At 35.6% G+C, this 20,963-nt stretch overlaps 1 protein-coding gene across 3 annotated transcripts in view; it reads left to right on the top strand.

Annotated features, from left to right (window-relative positions):
• The window catches only part of pde4ba (phosphodiesterase 4B, cAMP-specific a), a 163,133-nt gene that overhangs the window by 110,127 nt on the left and 32,043 nt on the right, over positions 1–20,963 (top strand). For all 3 annotated transcript variants that reach the window (XM_032571341.1, XM_032571342.1, XM_032571343.1), the window contains one exon: positions 707–759. In XM_032571341.1, coding sequence (XP_032427232.1) covers positions 707–759 — 53 coding nt within the window. The remainder of the gene's footprint in view (positions 1–706; positions 760–20,963) is intronic.

The raw sequence follows: 20,963 nt of genomic DNA, 5'->3' as shown, positions 1-20,963 counted from the left end.
CCTGCACTGATGAAGATTCACTCACCTCTGCATGCATAATGCTGAAATAAGTAAATACGGAGCACGAGTTGGGAAAAGATCAGTAATGCCACAGTAAAAAGTGACCTTTCCTTACGTCGTATCACACTTGCTGCAATGTACTACTTCTTCCTTATGACTGTGATGCAAAGAACATCTTCAAGAAATATATGCGACCAGTTTTTCATAGAAATACAAGCAATAAGAATTTGCATAAACAAAAAATAATCCCTGCACCAATGTCATTAGACGGCTCATTTAGAGATTACATAAAACTTGAATGCATAATTTTGGTAGCATAGAAACATTAAAAATACCTCCTACGTCATGCATTTTTCAAACACTTTGATGTTCCTTACTATATATATCTGAACATTTATTGTTCTTAAAAAGATAAAACATAAAGTTTTTTTTTTTTTTTTAATCCTGGCCCCTCGTGCCCTTGAGCAAGGCTAACGTAACATCTGCTTGGCTTCAGTGTTTTCTTTCCCTTTATTGTGCAAAAATTCTATTTTTCTATTAATTTTTATTTTGGATTGGAACTGTATTTTCTAAGTTATTAGACTAAATAAATGGACTCAATATGCAAATTGTTGTAATTTTAGTCAGTTCAAAATTATATATATATATATATATATATTTCATCATTTTTACTAAACATCATTTTTCTTTCTTTTTCTTCAACCAGGAGGTCTCCAGCAGCAACAACTCAGCCTCCAATCACCAGAGTTTGTCTGCCTGGTAAGAAGTCTCATGTGTCTCATTTTCTTATCCGTGTTACATCTGACTTGGACAATCTATCACAGAATATATCTTCCTCCTTTAGTTCCCAAAATCACTGTTTTCTTTATTCATCTTGTCTTTTTCTTTCTCGAACTCGCCTACGTGACAACTCTCACTTTTTTGCCATCTGTCTGCAGCCTCAATGCTGTGGTCCAGACTAGTTTGTCATCAAGCTCATTAACATTGTTCAAACACATTTTAACAGGCAACTCAGACAAAAAAAAAAAAAAAATCTCGCTTATGCAAATGCAGTCTTGCACATACACAGCTGTGTGTGTTACGGCAGCTCAGTTGCAACTTCAGAAAATACTTAAAATGGGTGGTGTATGTTTTCCAGGCACATACTGCCATCTTATAGTGCAATCAAATAACTGTTACCTTCAGTTGTTATAAAATGTTTTATATTTCAAACATGACTTAAAGAAAATTAACTTTGTAATCTAATGCCTTGAAATTGTGTCCCTGTCTCTTTGAGAAACTCCTATTATTTATGGCGCTCTGCCTTCAGCATGCCATCACATCAGTGCATCTCATTATGCCTTAAACAACCTTTTGACTGAGATGTAGTTTGTATGATCAGATCAGCAGGAGCAAATTTCAGCAAAGTGTTTACTAATTGGATTGAACTGAGTGGGGAAAGTGGTGTTTCGTGAGAGCCGGCATTTAGGCAACTCCAAATGGAGTCTGTCAAGGCATCAGAGATTCAAATGATTCCTCAAACATGCATGAAAGAATAAAGCAACACTCCAAGTATGTTTTGTTTTGATGGGGGACATGACATAAAGGCCCACTTTTAAAACTTTGGTATTGTCAGCAATTATATCCATACACCAAGCAGAATACATTTAAAAGTATATATATTTTTACTGTCAGGATATTGTTTTGATGTTTGTCAAATCATCATTAACACTAAATAATTATGCACCTTATGTTACCAAAATATGGAAATTTTAATTTAAAGAAATATTTTAAAAAAATAGTAATGAGATAGGTCACTGTTGACATAGAGCAATGCCTCCTGACGTCTTTTGCTTCACACCTATTGGCCCTTCATGTTTTGCACTGTCAGGTCAGAACAAGAACAACTAACATGTTGATTTTTAAAGAGTGAGACGATTCACAACGAAACTGAGAACAGTGAGCATTTTAACCATCAAATGCCATGTTTTAAAAGAAACCCACTCGGGTCAAATGTGACGAAAACATAGGACAAGTGAAACTACAGAGTTGGGGAGTTCAGTAAAGGTTAGTACTGTTTTCATACATCTTTCCTTTACCCTAGCTTCTGTAACATGCATCATTTAATTTAAGTCTCTATTTGGACCAAATTAGAGACAGAAGTTAAATTTAACTTATGTCAATTTAAAAAATTTTCATTAAACTTAAATATTGATGTGACCAGTTTTCAGATGACTCCGGTTTGTAAAGTTTGAATCTTATCACTCACTTTGGATGATGAATATATTGGTGTAAATTACTCTTCATTTTAGTGTTAAATGGCCCTGTGAGCATTTCATTGTTTTAAACAGTTTAAAAGTTGCCTCGCATACTTTTGGGGTTGTGGAGCGAGGTGAGATCTGATATTATTGAGTCTGTCAAGGCATATATGCATCATTTATGAGTAATGTGAGGGGTGTGCATGAGTGTGTGTGTGTTATGGGGAGGTGTTCCTGTGGTTCTAATTGACGTCAGCACGCCTGTATGTGGCTTCTGTTGACTTCCTGTTAAAGCAGATGGACTGAGCTTTCACTTCCTTCTTCAGAACCGCAGCTCATCAGGTGCTCATGAGTTTGACTACAAGAGTTTGGGTGTGCGTGTGCGGGCGTGTGCGCGTGTTTGTGTGTGCAAAGAAGTGTGCCTCATACAGCTCCATGTTGTAAAATGTGACCTATTTTGCTGCAATTATGAGATGCATTCACTGGCTTTTTTTTTTTTGTTTTTTTATATGTTTTCATATTTTTAAATATATTACTACCTTGATCATAACTGGAAACAAAAGGTGAGGTGCAAAAACCCAGACTGAAGATGGCTTTGTTACGCTAACAACTGCTGTCAAGTTGTCATAACCAATACATTTTCGTCTAGGTTAATGTCAAGTTGTCATAACAAAGATATTTTGAATAATGTAAGCTGGCTAAAAGAAGGCAGTTTGATATTTATGTTATAAGATTATAGAAGAAATACAAGGAATTTCAATAGTTTAGATCTAGTTTCATGCATTTTTATGATTTGGAGAAGTTAAATTGTGAGCATATCTTTGTATTTCAAAACACAAATTTTTGCCCTGTGACAGAGTGGTGACCTGTCCAGGGTGAACCCCGCCTCTCGCCCGAAATGTCTTGTTGGAGATAGGCACCTTCACCCCTCCTGACCCCACTAGAGATAAGGGTGTAAAGAAAATGGATGGATGGAGGGAACACAAGTTTTTTTGTTTGTTTGTTTTTTACAAATAGATACAATGCATTGGGATTGTGCTATAGCTTATATAACCCCCCTTCCCCGAGCCACATTCACACAATTTCCTCTCAGCTTGATTTCATTCAGCTCTCATGATCTGAGACCACATCCTCACTGAAGGCAGTCCACAGTCACATAAAACACACAAAGTTACAATAAAGACCCCCCACACATCAACCCCTCCCCTCCTTTCCACTCCCCACTACCCAGTTCTTCCTCTCTGCCTCTGTCCTCTCGTCTCTTATTTATTCCAGCTTGTGTTTTTGCTTCTTCTTGTTTTCATTCATCTTTTTGTTTCGCTTCTCTTTGATTCGGGAGTTGCTAGAAAAGTAAATATGAGGCAGGAAGAGAATATCGGATTGTTCCTGTTTTGCTGCCTCTCAGTTGTTGTAGCTTGACGGAACCCGGTGGAAACCATGCAAAGACCAAGTGTGTATGTGGGGAAAAATAGGATGCAAAAAGACAAAGGCCTATTGTCTGTCTCCACACACTGCACAGACTGACAAACTGCTATATAACATGATATATGCACCAAAATAAAAGTTCTTAATTTTTACCTCACCACTATTCACAGTGGGGAGCTTGTAAAGGAGATTTTTAAAACAATCTGCCCAAAGAACACTGTGCAGATTTTCATTGTTGGATCATGCGGTAAAAATGCATTTGTTGAAAGGTTTCTACACATTGCTGTTAACAGTTTACCAGTGAGTGAGTTGAGACATTTGTTTTGAATTGGCTTTATGTACAGTACATTGATTGCAGTTGACCCCTGTCGGTATTTTATTTACTATAAAATACTGACCCGTCTCCCACCTGTTGCTGACAGTGGTATTGTCAGTATTGTATCAGTCAATTTTGTATTTACTGACTGATATTTTGTCAGTCAGTAAATTTATTTACTATAAAATAAATTTATATGTTATTTACTGTCAGTATTTTATTGAATACCGACAGTAAACTTTTTTCTTATTTTATCTGATGTTACATAATTTCAATGGGTGCAGGCTGCATTGCCTAATCAGTTAAATGTATGAGTTAAGGGGAACTTATACAACCTGGAGCAACAATGGATCAACTTCCACTTCTAATATTTCTATTCAATTTGTTTTGAGTGGAAAAACCCAGAGAATGCATTGTTTTCCAGTACATTGTGTGCTAAAGTTTCAGTATAAAAGCTCAGAGCACACTGTACACTCCAATGTTGTCATGCCACGTTCAATACTTTATCAGCAAAAATGATCATCCCTCAGTTATAGTCGTCGACTTTCTCATCAGCTGTGGTGTACTGTTGAGTTGGGTAGGAAAACGACAGCACTTTTTTCTCAGAAGATAAAGGCAGAAATGCCACAGATTATCAGTACATAGATTGTGAAAGTAGATGTTGTATAAGGGCTGTCTGACGGATGTCAGGCTTTTTTGTGAAGGAAACATTTTTTAGATCTGGACATTTTTAACAATATTTACATCAGTTTTTGCAGAGCATAACTCTTTACTAAATGGTTAGTGATGATAATAATAAAAATTATTGCCATCATCTCATCACAGTCATAAACAGGTTAGTAAGGTCTGCTCACACACATTCTAAACATTTCTGCATAACAGACCGTCACAGTCCCAAAGCAGCTGTTTGGTCGTCACAGCAACAGAGGCAGGAAATATTCTGTCAATTCCTGCAGCATTTAGCTGTGAGACTCCCACCAAGGTATGACCTGACTTCCTGGCCATGTTGACCAATGTGATGAAATGTGATCATCCAGGATACATGTGATGTAAAGGCCCATTGAACTCACCAGACCTTTGTCACATCCACATCTTGTACGTCTGTGTGTTTGTGCATTTGGCTGACTGGTGATGTGGAAAGGGGTCAAAGAGTTGACTTTTTTTTCATTCCATTGTGTCCTTCCATTGTGTAGATGTTTTCATATAAACCCAGCTGGCCCTAATGGCATCATCCCAAAAGGAAGCCGTCCTTGTTGTTTGGTCATCTGGTCATAATAAATATGATCAAGTTTGAAAGGTGTTGAGTCACTAAGGATATCTTGTGCCATAGCCTAAGAAATGTTGTATTTAAATCTGCTGAAGGGATCCCAAGAATCAGAATTAAAATCAAAACTTGGCAAATTTTAATTACAAAAGGAATAAAAAAAGATTATGGATCAAAGAATGCTGGCATCACATGCTCTTGGTGGAGAAACAAGCAAGAGCCAAATTAACACATTTGTGTGAAACACATCAAGTGGTTGACAGTAACAGAAACTGGCCTAGTAAAAATAAATAAATGCAGATGAAACAGTCAGAAATCAACCACCGAGCTCGCTCTCATTTATCGTCAGTTTCAAAAACACTTAAAAATTTTGATGCATTTTTATTGAAAAAAATATTTTTCTTGCAATAATGTCTTTGGGTGGCAAACAATATAAATGGCTTTTTTTTTTTTGTTTTTCTCCTTTGTCATTGCCCTTTAACTGAAACTAAAACTGCCAACCTCCACTTGGTGCATTTTTGTAAAAAGAGACTGTTCCTCTGTTCCATAATTTTTAAGATAAACCAAATAGTTCTTTAATTTCACAATTAGATGCATTCTGACATAGGTATGCAGGCATGTCATTTTCATTGTAATAACGGAAAGAAATTGTGTTTTAGTTGAAGCCTGGAGTAGTCTAAAGGTTTCCAATAGATTTTTTTAAATGTTTTGCCAGTTTTAGCTGAAAGAGAAACTAGTTCTTTTTTGTCTCCATGAATTTTCTTGCAAAACTGTTCATACCATGTTTGTTAGAATGCAACCACAAATGGTAGTTTATTTGGATATTATGGGATATTATGGGATGGATTAAGACAAAGAATTGCAAAATTGCAAAGTAGAAGGGAAATATGACATGGTCTTCAACAATTTTTACAGAGAAATATCTAATAAGCAGTGCAGTATAACTAAATCTATATACATAAAGCCTACATGTTTTATCAAATACTTTCATGTAAATACACTGAAGGGATTCAACCAGAAAACATTCACTTAAAAAAGGACAAACAAAATGAACAAGTTTGTTGCAAAGGACAGGAAATTATATATACATTTAAAAAAAAAAACAAGCTGGCTTCTCACCTTTGCACAGCCAAGGAGACATTTGAAAAACCTTTTCTCGTTCAAAACTGGAAAGTAAATAATTGTCTCCTTTTGTTAAGAATATTGATTTTTCAAATCTTCCTTAAAAGAATCTGAACAGCAGGTGTGTTGGTAAATCTGAACATAACTTGTACTTCTCATTTAAGTTGGAAGATAAATGGCTTGGTTTTATTGACAGTTATGCAAGCTATGCCTCTATAGAATCTGATTAAAACTGCAACGACCCTCAACTTTAAACTGTAAGAGTGTGTAAGTGTAAGAAAACAGATTTGGCAGTTCAGTAGGATTAAAGAAAACATGTTTTTGCCAAAATAAGTCAAGTGTTTTGGAAAATGTTAGATCTTTCATGTAAGCTCTTTTCTGTTAGCAGAATGAATGATGAACAACACGAGTCTCTTTATAAACGTTGTTTCAAAGGAGCCTTAGACAGCCCTCAACTCCCTTCACCAAGCAGTGACCCAGTGCGTGCAGGAATGTACTGCTGAGGTCACAGAGATCAGGAGGGAGAGCCAGTACAGCAGGAGGGATGAAAGAAGGAGAGCTCTGCTGGGAGGGACACCAGAGATAAGTCATCTTAGGAAAGGAGGAAAAGTTGACTAAAAGGTGCTGCAGAAGATACGATGCAGAGGACACAAGAAAAAGCTTTTTACATCATAATGTAGTCATAAGTCAATATTTGTTTACTTTAGTTGACGGTTTTGTGATTAAACAGCCAGCAGAACATATACTATATTATACTATTATATACTATTTTTTTTTTAATCTTTGCAAGGACTGCTCTTAAGTTGCTTTTTATATTAACAGCATTTCATATTTTTACAATTTATAGACAACTACTACTCAGTGGTAGTTGTTCTTGTGTCTTGTCTCTATGCTGTAACTGTGAAGTAATTTCCCTGCTGGGATGAATAAAGTACTTCTATTCTATTCTATTCTATTCTATTCTATACCCAGATAAACTCTAACTAAAGAAAAGTCCTACCTGTGTGCATGCTTTTTAACAGGCTTTCTCGCAAGTACACCGATTCCAAGATATGAGGTCAAAATGTAAAGATAAACATATATTATTTACAATCTTCTCACAAATATGGTGCAGTGCAAAAAAGCCTTGAGTCAGTCCACATTTTTATTTATGTTTTGCTTCTATTGAGCCAGACTTTCTTGTAATCTTTAAAATTATATGAAGCAATAATTCTTTCAGGTGACACAAAATAAGCTTGAGTATAATATTGTCAATTTAAGTCTTTGTTTTTCATCTCTGGCGTCCATGTCCATTGCATTTCCATATCAGTTACCTCACATCAGTGCCTTTTTGCTCAGTGTATGCTAATCCTAATAATGGTTATTGATGACATTTCCGTGACGTTGGACACAGTGGCCGGACAAGACAACAATAATGCTTCTGTTGTCAATTTCCTTGACCAAACCACATTAGGTCAAATTCAGAAACATAAATTGTCCCCAGTTGTAAAGGTGGTTTGCGGCTCTGTATCTTCTAGTTCTGCCAGAATGGTTAGATAAGAATAAAATTATTTGTAAATTGTTAAATGATTTGTGCTAATATATCAATGATAACTTTGTTTATAGTTGGTAAGTGTCCCATACTCCAAGAACAAGCTACAGGATTTTAAAGTCACTGGTTCTGATGACGTCAGAAGAAATTGCTTTCTCCATGACAGATTTATTGAAGATGTTCAGCATTTTGCTGCGAACACTGAAGGACCCAATCCTCCTGAAAAACTACTGTCTGTTCTGTCCTTTCTTGTAGAAAGCTTCACTGTTGTGTCTACAGTTCAGTCTCTTTCCAGGTGAACGCTGAAGTATTTGTACTCCTCCACCACCACTGTGCGCTCATCACAGTAGCACAGTTCTATACCATAGTGAGAATGAAGGTAACACTAAATCAGATTTGTTGGCTGTATCATTCAGCAAAGTTTTGACAAGTTGTTGGTCAAGAATAAAACCAGAAAGGCAAAGATTTAGATTTAATGCACACACTTGTAGCTAATGGAGGAGCATAGGCATCAAATTTCTGCACTCTAATTTAGGTTTTTGAGTTTACACTTCAGAAACAACGCTGCTGTGCCACAGCCATTTGTGTCGGTGATGTAATGCCTGTAAAGTTTCAAGGTCGGGTGTCTATATATGCATCTGTTCGATAGGGAGGCAGTGTGACGGTGTAAGCATGTTTACATGTAATAGATACGTTATGCACAAACATCTCTTTCCATTTCTCAGCTCACAAACTGCTCTGCACGTACACCACGTAGGCTGTTGCCATGGCAGCGGCATGCTCCACATCTATAGTGTCTCCTTGTCTCTCGCCTGTGTTATCCAGGTGTCCCAGTACTGAGAAATCCATACTCCTGGCCCTGTTTCCCTGTTTGTAAGCAGCTTAAAGGTCTCGGTATTTCTGAGTCAGGGTGTCTCATGATCCTAAGCCTTTTTACTACTTCCCGTCAGTTACTGCTATATCACATTACATTATACAAGAGAGCAGCAACCTCATTCTATTTTGCCAAAGTTACTGTTTTATTAGTTGAAATACTTTTTTTCTTTTTTAATAAAAAGATATTCGGGCAGGCCTGCCATGTTGCCAGGCAGTGTAAAGAGGTTAAAGCTTTCAATATGCAACTTATATCATCATGAGATGGTTGGTTTTCTCATAAGGGAACTGTTTAGACAGCTGACAGGAGAGGGTGTGATATCTCAGATTACATTTCCACTCTGATTTACTGCAACCATTCCTTAGACACGTACTTACATCAGTTGACAAGATTAATCCTCCATGTTTGCCTGACAGTGAGAGAGATCCTTCTACCATCTTAATTTGTGGCCTTCTCACAAGGTGAAGCACACATGTTGAAGACATCCCTGCTTGTCAGTATGTTTACTAGATGGTTTGTGTGGTGTATATCCATTGGTCCATACAGGTATCTTCTAGTTCTATCTATGTTCTATGTTAATATTGTGAAAATTATGTTTGCCAGGACGTTGTTTTTGTTTTTATCCTGGATTTTTAGTATTGTTCGTACCTGTGCTTTCTTAGTTGTTCTTAGTTTTTATGAGATTAGCTTTGCTTCTCCTTTATTTTAGTTCAGTCATTACTTGCTCTTATACTTAGATTTTCTCCATTCATCTTTTTGTGTGCATCATTAATTGTTGTGGTCAGATTTGTTTTCCCAGTTCACCGTTTTGTTTACTTTTCCTCACTCCCTTGTGCCATACTCTCTCTTCCTCAGCCTGCCTTCTGCTCTCTCCTCACATAACTGCAACCTGTTTATAATCTTCCCCAGTCCATTGTTCCAGTATTCACTCTCTCAATTTTTAACCACCTTTCATTCATTCTCTGCTGGTTTCTCCCGTTTAACTCCATCCACACGGTTCCCATGTCTTCCTGCTCTTTGTGTCGTCCTGGTAGTTTTTCTAAGTTCTTGTTTTATTGATATTTTCATTTGATCATTTATCATCTATTGCTTCAGCCTGTCTGCATTTGAGTCCCCACCAAACAACACATCACGACAGGATAATTTTTTTCATAGTCCATTGTTGGATTCACTCCTCCCATTCCGCTAGGGGGCTCTGTAGTTGTTTTGCATTGGTAGTGGAGGGGAGGTGAAACAAGAGAAGAAACTTACGGCAGGCCAGTAATGCACCGAGACTGCCGTTAGCTGAAGCTAACAAGCTGAAGCTACAATAAAATCATATCCTACTGGCGTTCATGAGTGTTGCCCAACGTGGTGAGTTATTAATGCTGTAAGCTGTGGGGAGATGAGTTTTTTGTTATCTGTTCTAAGCGTGAGCTTGCTGAGTTTGCTAGTGCTAATTAGCCCAATGCTAGCTGTGTTTGCTGCACTGTGATAGTTGAATGCCGATGTTTATTATATGACGAAGTGTTCTAAGAATAAACTGCCTTATAACTGGTTAGTCAAGCCTAGCTAATAAATCTATGTGTAAGTTTGTGTTGATTGAATTCTGCAATACTAAGTATTGATGTTTTGTTTTTTCTTACTTTATTTACAGTTTAACCGAACGGCACGTCCGTGTAAAAGCACTCGGCAATAAAATTAACAACAACATCAACGACTATCTTATGTTCTTTGTAACAGTCCATCTTAACAATGAATTGAAATTTTTAAAAGCACGATTTCACTAAAACCACAACACATTTTTCAGTAAATGACTTTAATATATGCTAAGGTATCTATAAAAAAACCCCAACTGTGCAACAGTATAATATGATAGTACAGAGCTTAAACAGCCTATCCCCTCTGGAAAGCTGCTCCTTAGCAAACATGCTACACATGGTTAAAAATACATTAAACTGCAGAAATGTTATGGCAGAAAATCTAAACGGTTTTGAAACATTACCTTTGCAAACCTTACTATAACTCATAAGAGAAATGAGCCCACGCCAATCATTACACAGGTCAATTTAAGCACACGTGTATTTTGGACTGTCGTTAGCTTCTCAAACACTGTTAAATAAAGTGAGAAATGGCATAAAACTTCTTTGAAGTTTGAGAGGCTAGGTTGAATTTAGGTATAACAGAAGATTTTATTATGATTAAAGTACGCATTAAAATAGACATATTTTCACACTTAAAAATAAATAAAAATGAATAAATAAATAGCAGTTGCATATTTTCAGTTGATATTTTGCATAAAATCAATCAATCAATCAAATTTTATTTGTACAGCACATTTCAGCAACAAGGCATTGAAAACAGCAACAATGTGTTAAAAACGATTGCTACTTGGATGTCAGCCTCAATGTTAATCCATGGATAAGTGACCGAATTCAAAAACAGGTTAAATAATCTTGTTTACTTGTGTCAGGGCTTGTCAATAAGGTTCATAGTGGGGAAAAAAATGCCATACACTGATTAAACCATTCTACAACTTCTAAATTTCAAATCTTGTATGTGGAGCCACATTTTCCATACATTTGGGATAAATTGATGTAGAAGAATGCATGCATCTGCAGATGATATTACACAAACGTGCATGCAAATCAAGTCTTTGACTCTTCCGTGAGTGTCCCATACAGACACCTTTCTGTCCATAGAAGGAAGTACAAGCTGGGCTGGACTATGATACCAATGAGGAAACGGGCCACTGAGATGATAGTGACTTCCTCACATACATACACACACACGCATGCACACACGCAGAAATGCACATAAACAATCAGCCTCCCCTGGGAGCTTTTTCAACAGCAGTTCATCCATCTTTCTCTGAGGACAAATGAGTTCCTTTGGTGTGACAGGGAGACAAAGACCAGACAGGGACTGACCTGCGTCACAAAACTCAGCATGAAAACAGTCCTTTATTACCCCATTCACTATTCATTCACTGCTGCTGGCTAGTTCACAGGCAGGTCTTAAACCTGGATTTACACAACTGGTCTTTGTTGTTAAGTAAGTTGCGGGCATTAAGGATACTTAAGACTGTCTCCTAAAATGTTTGACCTTGACCATGCTGCCCAAATTTCTATGAGCTTGTCATTGGAAGATGTTTTTTTAATTATTAAATATTAAATTAGCTTTCAGAAAGCTCTGAATGTAAACAATACATCTGGAGCTCTGCATTGCCGAGACCCTCCATCTGCAAATACATAACATGCTGAAACAGTTACACCAACAAATGAAACATAATAAACATGCTGTTCTTCAACATTCTGCATGTTTAAATATGTCTCCCAGACATTTTAAAATAAATTCCACATGTAAGCTTAGCATAGGCTGGTATGTAAAACAAAGTAAACTATTAGTTAGCTCATGGTTTTTACATTTTTAAAAGAAATTAATAGAAAGTTTTTGAATAAAAATACACCAAAATGGTTGTTTACATTACCTGCAGAGTTCTACAATACATACTTTGATGGGCCTTTGATGGACTTTTAATTGCAATTACTTGCAAATGATTGCAATTAAAATCAAACTACTTTGAACAATACTAATGTTCTTGTTTCTTTAATGATAAACCGATATTTCTCTGCAACTAAGACTGTACAGAACGGTGGTTGTAAATCAATGATCTGATGTTATTCTGACCACTGGAAACAGCACATCACTCATCAGAGATAACCTGCTGAATGTTTACAGCAATGTCTAAAAACATTATCTATGATTAGTGTTTCATGAATCTGAAAAATGGGACAAAATATCATGACATAATTTTATGTCAATATCTTATACTGCCAGTTGGCAGCAGGGCAGGACTTTCATTTTAAGCATCAATCTGCCTCGCTTTCATGTATCAGAGTCGGTATTTTAAACTCAACAGGGTTTAATAGGCTTTGATAATGACAAGAATATTTTTGGTAGGTTTTTATTTTTCACTTTTTATCAAGGAATTGCTTGATCCGTTGCCCCAGCTACTCTCTTGGCACGTATTTTACCTTTAAAGAGAAAGTCAGTGAAATTGTTTTAGCTGTAGGTTTTACTTCCTTTTTGCAAAGAAGTTATTGGTCTAAGTTCTTTTGAAGCCTCTGAAACCACTGCTTTTTTTTGGTCAAACTTTCATTGGTTTGTTATGCAAGTTTCAGCCCAGACAGAAAAAACGTCTGTCAAGTTATTTATAAGATGTAACAGTTAAAAGTCCTGATATAAGTCCTCACAAATTGCTCCAGTGTTTAGAGAACAATTATAAAGACCAAATGTTCAGATAAGGCCTCATTCCATTCTGAAAGGGGATAAAGATGTGCACTTAGCCAGTCACTTTTCTTTTCAAGCTTTTATTGTTTTATTACTTACTGTCAGTTTAGCAAAGCAGCACAAAAAGTTCAGAACAAAATGTGCCGGCTGTTGACCAAATCAGTGACTTTCATACCTGGGTAAACACTTCAGACTTTACTCAAACCTCTTAAGCTTTAAGTGTTATACAGTATGTGATGCTGGATTGTGCAAGGTGTCCTGCAGTTTGAAGAGGAGCTAGTTTTGCTCACTCAATCTGTAAGAAGAGTCTGTTCTTGGAAAAGACATGTAATGCTCTCTATTTTGGAAAAAAGAAATTGATGACTAGCGTTTGCTTAATACTGGAATGTGTAGGTTATTAAACATCATACTGGCTCTCTGACATGTCCATCACCAACATATTAACATATTTTTTAGTATTAAGAATAACTAAAGAGCTGCTTATTTTTGATTTTTTTTTCTGCAATTTTTTGTGTAATGTTTTTATCAAAAATAACATAATGGCAAAGGTCTTTATCAAACCTTGTTGACTGAAGGGCAAAAAACAGCTTAGTAAAACACTAACTCATCTCATACCAAGTGAAAAGTTTATTTTATTAAAATTAGTTTTGAGCATACAAAGGGACTACTGGATTATTCTCCATTCTTGCTCCTCAATAAACTATTTTGTGCCGATGTAAGATTATTTGGTAAATTCCTAAAATTCATTTTCTCAGATATATTATCAGTTAATTCTGTCTCTTATTAGTCAGGATGTGAATTGAGCATTTGTATTCCACGTTAACTGTCCAAACATACAGAAAAAAAAGCTCCTTTGATAATCTGACCTGTTTTGCCAGTAGCGGCTTGTCTTTCTCAAAACATTATCCACGCTTCTCTGAAAAATCTCAACTGTGGATCAGTTGTTTTCAGTGAAGAAGCATTCCAGTGAAAAGCAGGCCCCCACTGTTGAGAGTGCAGCAAGACTTGAAAGAAATGTAGAAAGCTTTAAATGGAATACTCTTGTGTTGTCAACACAGGTGTCCCAAAACAAAAGATGAATCCTTTTGTGTGATCTGAATGTTTATGGTGCTCATGACCTCCATAATCGGTGATTAATGTTTCCTCATCAACAAACATATTTTCACTTTTTTTTTCTGGTTTAATTAAAAGGGTTGGGGTTAATCAGTTTAATTGTGCCTGAACACTGAGTCTCGCTTGGAAAGAGGGCAGTGTCAAGCTCATTATAAACACCCTGTTTCTTCATGGGTGATTGTCCAGCGGTCGTGTTTTACTCTCTTCAGCTGTTGGTTGAATGTTTGTCTCTCATTCTCACACCATCTCTACAAAGCATGTTTATGACCTACCGGAGACCTGTTGTTTAATTTTCCAGTTTGATATTGTAGTTGTGATTCAGAACAATGATTCTTTCAAAGACATGTCCCCAGAATGCGTCTGCACTCTGCCCTAATAAAACAGCAGCTGACCAGGCTTTACTATGTGCAATTGTCCCAAGTTAGTCATTTGTGGTCCAGCTTCAGTTTTTTTCCCCCCACCAACTTTCACGATCAGTATATTTTTTTATTTTTCATGGCTTTACACATGTAAAAAATTTTTACAAGCTTAAACCATAATAAAAAATATAGAAAAAAATTGATAATTGTGAGCAATTGTCCCTTTGTTGCTGTTTGTGTGACTTTAAATATAATTGTTTGACAGTTGTATCATTTACACTAGTGCTATCAATCGAATAAAGTATTTATTTGCGTTAAACCACAAGCGAGTGTGATTTAGCATACACTCTCTTAGCACATCAATCAAGATTCATTGCAAATTAATCACAAGTTTTGAAAGTTAAGGATTACATTAAGGAAACAAAATATAATAATTATTAAATGTTGGGTGAGCAGGACAGATGTAAAAGGTTGAACATGGGCTCATTTTCATGTCTGTCGCTTTTGTATTCATTTTTTTCAAAGTTTCTCTTTGCTTCAGTATTGAATAACAGCATGCAAAATGATGCCAGGCTGCTTTTTTTTTGTCTACAGTAAAGTAAAATCATTTCTGAGGTTCTTCCTGTTTCTGCCCTTCCCAGCCGTAAAAAAAATAAAAAATACATTACCAACATCACCAACCCTCTCCACTATCCTTCCTGAAACACAAAGACAGGCAACAACAAGATGGAAATAAAGATCGCTTGTAAATATCACTCCAGTTTTACTTATTGGACCAATTGCAACATGTTAAACCTAAGCCAATATTAATAATTATCATTGGTTAATACCAATGAGGATAGAAATATATCATGCCTCATACAGAAATACCTGAAACAGAGAGCAAAATAATGCTCAAACTACCAAAAATAAATAAATACAGAAGCCTGTGCCTTTAAAAAATATGGTATTAAAAGGAATTTGCATTAGTGTGCAATTAAAATAACCCAATGCAAATATAAACAGATGAAAAAAAGTCAAATAAACTTTATTCTAAAGTTTATCATTCAATACATTTTATCAGAAAAATGAAAATAAAGGATCTTAATCAAGCTACTTCTGTTCCATGTATATCTTATAAAATACTTTGACATAAAAGGGAAAAAATTACACATCTTACTTATGCTTGAAGACTTTTCATATTACTGCCTTTCATCTGCAGTTAATTAAACTGTATCATCTATTGCCACTAATTGATGGACACTTTATTCTTCTGTTGCAAGTTCCCACCACTTCTCTTTGAAATGGAAGAGATGAGGGAGGTTGTCAGACCAAGCAAGATTCCCTTACAAACTTGATTTATTTCTTAACGGAAAGTAACTGTTGCATAATATTTAATACATATTTTTACTTTGTGTCATCAGTAAATCGCGTCATTGTTGTATAATTCATGGCATCCTTCACATGAGATGATAAACACAGCTAAGCTCTCATTTTAGCGCATGTGACTGCTGCTATCGCCAGAGAGGCCAAAGTAGAAGGCTTGGTGGGCCCAGCTTGTGGTTTTAATGTATTGGGTCACAGTTGACTGTGTTACTGTTTACACATACCATTTAGTCTCTTGTATGCAATAAGGAGGACACATTATAAGTATTAGTTTCCAAGATCACTTACAAACACTTGAAATACACTACAAGTCACGGATTCTCAAAATATTCATGACTACATAAATATGGTATTATATCTGTCATGTGCTTTAGATGCACAAAGGTCATGACCTTTGTGGCCTGCTGTGAGTTGTGTTTATTGAAACTGGATCATATTGTGACATTGATGTCTCTTCTTTTTTTATAAGTCCCCACTACACAATAGATTAATTAGTTTCATTGAAGTTCACATGAAAACTTAGGGTTAGTCTTAAGAAGATCAATAATCTTGGTCTAAAGTTATGCTTTTTAATGTTTTTTTTTTCTTTTTACATTTCATCATGTTGATACATGTGAAGTACGAATGAAAAGTATTTTTCAAATGAAAAAAAAAAAATCAAGATTTTTGATAGATGATCTAACAACTGTAGAGGCAGTGTCTTAGCTTTCCGTGATTGTTACATTTCCATATGCTATTTTGTTTGAAGTTGAGGGAATAGCTTAAAAAACTCTGTAGAGTCTGAACCTGAAGCAGTTTTTAGTTTGAAAAACCAAAATTGATCTGCAAATCCAGGGTTTGAAGTCTATAAGCCATAAAACAGGAGAACTATCATAATATATAGTCTGAAATGATAAAAGTAAGTGGGGTTCCTTAGTCAAAAGGGTCATCATTCAAAATGCATCTTCATAAAGAACAGAATAGCAACCACCCATTTTTATTTGTCCATTAGCTTTTACTTGTAGGGGTCTGCAGCACTTGTGGGTGGGCAAAAAAGTAGAACAAATTAAAATTAAATAGATGCTTTGATAAGATAAGATTTATTTGTCATTGTCATCAACAGATTACAACGAGATTGAGATTTGCTCGACTCGAGTAATAATTTGTAATAATTAAGAGCAACCAGACTGCATATCTAAACATACCAATGATTTTCACTGCTATGTGTCACATCACGGCAACATAAACAGCATTTACAGTATGACCGGGAACTGCAGCTCACTGTTTAATCATTCCAGTAATCAAGTCTGTCTCATTGACTGTTCCTGTCCGGTAGCACTGACTCGCTACTTTGCGGTGTCGCATGTATACAACTCAGGCACATTCACCTCCAGCAATGTACTCCAGTCCACAGGTCTGTGTTTTTATTGGCTGCCTCGACAACACCTTGCATCATCAGGAGAAGCCAGGAATACATCTGAGATCGTGCTGTATGTGCGAGTCTGACATAAGTGTGTGTACACTTTGTGACAGATGTGGGTAGAGGTGCGTGTTTGTTTTCAGGGCTGAAGTGACGAATTTCACAACTTTCCACCAAAAACCGCCTGTTCTCCTGCTCTCCTCAGATCTGCTTGTTGTTTATGTGATGCGACTTGGAGACAAGGTGACGTCACCTGCAACATAGGTTCTATATCATACAGGTTACAACAAGCATGTGTGTGTGAAAGCATAAGTCACTATGATATAAATCAGCTTACTCCCTACATAACACTGATATGTTAGAGAAAATAAAACAGCTTGTTTTTAATTGTTGTGGAGACCAAACCTGATTTCCTCACACCCCCCATTCAACAGAATTATTTGAAAAAATGAATTTAGACTTCATCATTTTAAATTGTTTTTATATGCAAGTTACTGTAAGTGAAGTGGTGTACATTTTGTGGCGTTCTTATTTTATGTTTCTCTATGAACAAACATGGATAAAATGAAACATTTAAAACTGTCAGCAGAAAAGAGTCAAATTAAAAAGAATGCTGAAACCAAAGCTTCAAAAAAAAAACTTTGCAATAATAAAGGCACACTTTGTAAACTATTTTGTGTTTTTTGTTAAGCATTAAATATTCCTCTACATTTTTATTTGTGGTTGAGCTGCTTTAATCTGTTTTACTCAAAGGCATATCAATAAATAATATAATCTAAATGTTTTCATTCATCAATTTTCAAAATATGAAACTCAAATATTAAAAATTTAGCATTAAAATATTTTTGTTTTCTTGTGTTAATTTGATAATTATGAGTTATAACTAATGAGTTGAACCCAAACTTCAGCTTTTCACATGAAACCTTTAAAACATTTCTGAGCATGACGCTTAGGTGAAGTCATGGGGAAATTCATATTTCTGTATTATGAACCTTCAGCTAATCTGCATTATTTTTGTCTTTTAACTTAAGTTCCTCTAGACAATAACTTACAGATTCTGTTGTTGTACATGTCAGCCAGGTTTCTTCAACTATGAAAAACATACTGAGTTACAACAGAATTTAATTTCCACTTGTAAAAATTTATTTTTGATTCAAATTGATATGAATTGTTTGTGCCGAATTACGTGCTACTCCTTTTCCAACACCAACAAAAGTCAAATCTTATCAAAAATATGCCAAGATTTAACTAGAGGCATGATTGATTACATTCATCCATGCATGATTTTGTGCATTTTTTTAAGAAAAGCTGATAGCTTATCTTTGTTAATATAGCTGAACTCTTATTTGTAGATGTTATTGAACTTTTTGGAAACTAAGCAATTTCCAGTCCTTTTCTTTTATTCTTGGAAATTTTTTCTTTGTTTTTTTCTATGTGGTATGTGATTGATGAGTTGGCTACAGCAAAAAATCCTCAGACATGCAGTAGATTTTTAAATAGACTCCATTCTTACACTGGAAACTTGTTGCGTAAGAACTGAGCTTATTATTGTAACGTGTTAGAAAGACAATCTAACACCATTACTAAAGTGGTTTTCTTTGTTTCTATGACTTCTAATTTATAAGTCATTTCGTGGTTCTCTGAACAACTTGAATACTTACATAATAATCAGTTGCTGGAATCTCAAATTGGCTTATTTTTTGAGTTTGGAAATGGTCCTGTTTTCTTTTATAACTGGCCCCATGCCTCTGTTTCTTATTTTCTTTCTAGTGGCTGATTGCAATATATTCAGGCTACACATGTTACAAAAATGTTCCTTCCTTTTACTTGTTCATTTGTAATTTGGAGACAGCATTATATAGATGTGATTCTCTGAGGACATGCTTTAAATTGCTTTCCATTACAGTATTCATGTTATCAGCTCTAATTTCAGTTGCCAATAAAATTAAACCTTTTCCCCACAGAGTTGGAATCCATTTTTAGTCAATGCCAAAATGTAAGATTTTCTATAGAAAACACACAAATGTTTTAAATAAATTTGCCACCCATTCAGCTAGCTTTTTAAAAATCATCTTATTTGAAACCAAAGGCCAAATCTGCACTAGAACTATATCTGTCCATACTGAGCCTTGTTCTGCTCAGCTGGCCTCTGGCTCTAAGCTGCTGCTGAAGTGCTTAAAGTGGACTTTTACAATTAACTAAATGTCAATAGTGGTTTTATTGATCGGTTAATATGCCTTTAGTCATGCTAACTTCACTCTTGGTTTTTTTTTTTTTCAGATTTGTGTTAGCTGTCAAAGTGTTACTTCTCTAAGTGGGATATTTTCTTCACCTTAGCAATTAAATCTGACTTGTAATGATTGAATGCCAGATCCTACTCGACAGATTTGTTGCCTTTTGTATTTTATTAACTCTTCTGTCTGCTCTGCAGACTGATTATGTAATTCCTGCCGTCAAAATGCTGCAGACAGTCACCACAGTTCATCACTGAAGCCATTTCTGAACAGTTTGTGTCTTGTTTCCATTACATTGGACCACATAGAAAATGTTTGATTGACTTGTAAATGATCAAGTTAGATCTAGTATGGTTATTCTGAGATCCAGTTTTTACTGAAATAAGAGTACTGAAATGACACACTACACTCGTCAGTGTCATAAACAAACTGCCATGCCAAGTACTTACCCAATGCAAAGCTCTTCATGCCTGCTGGCACATATTCCTGCATCTCCTAGCCAAGGGAGATTCACAGATCAGCTGTGGCAAAAGAATCCCTTCACCTATTTGTGTGTGTGACTGTGTGCTTGTAGACCCACAGGCCATAAGGACAGTTTGATTTTACTTTAGATTTTGTTCTTCAAAAGGCTCTGTAAACAGAAAACATGGCAATATCTCTGCATCTTCTCAGAAGAACTGACTAACCCCAATGCCAAAAGCAATTTACAAAGACCACATAATCTTTTACCAGAAGTTTTCTTTCTTTAAACCAGATCTCGGAGTGGTTAACAACCTGCCTTTGTCTAGGAGTGCAAAATATACGAGCCACTGACTTTTTGCAAGACAACGGGCAGAATATAAAAGAACTTAACAACTATGAAACACTCCAAAACTGTGATGTAAAGTTACCTTTTAGAATCAAGGATTCACTTTGATATTTTTTGAAATTGTTTGGGTTTACTGTCTTGCTTAACACTGATAATTATCTGATTTGGAAATATGCTGTAAATTAGATCATTTCTGACTGCAGAGATCATTGATTGCTTGAGTTTTTGAAAGTATCTTTTAAAATCTGTCTGTCTGTCAGTCATCCCTGGCTTTTTCCAGTTACACCATCCTTTTCTTAAACAACATAATTACAGATAAGCTCAAAAACATATCTTTCTTATCAGAAGAAAACAATACAAGTTTGACATTTGGCAACAAGAACCAGAATTGTTTTAAATCTGTCTTGAATTTATCAAGTTTCTTTATTTTCATATGAAGCCAATTCATTTTGTTACTCATTTTAACTCACTAAGTAATATTAAGGAATTTTTTTTTATTTCCTGTGCCATTCAACTGAACATTTTAGTAAACTACATCATCAAAGTTACTAAAATAGAAAGGAACCAATAAAGTATCAGTGCTTATACTCGTTGAACCTGTTCAGATATTCTTGCAGCCACAAATAATAAATGGGATTTGTTTT

This window comes from Xiphophorus hellerii, chromosome 9 (genome assembly GCF_003331165.1).
Source record: "Xiphophorus hellerii strain 12219 chromosome 9, Xiphophorus_hellerii-4.1, whole genome shotgun sequence".
Lineage (NCBI taxonomy): Eukaryota > Metazoa > Chordata > Actinopteri > Cyprinodontiformes > Poeciliidae > Xiphophorus > Xiphophorus hellerii.
The sequence above is the reverse complement of the archived record's forward strand: the minus strand, read 5'-3'. Positions and strand labels throughout refer to the sequence as shown.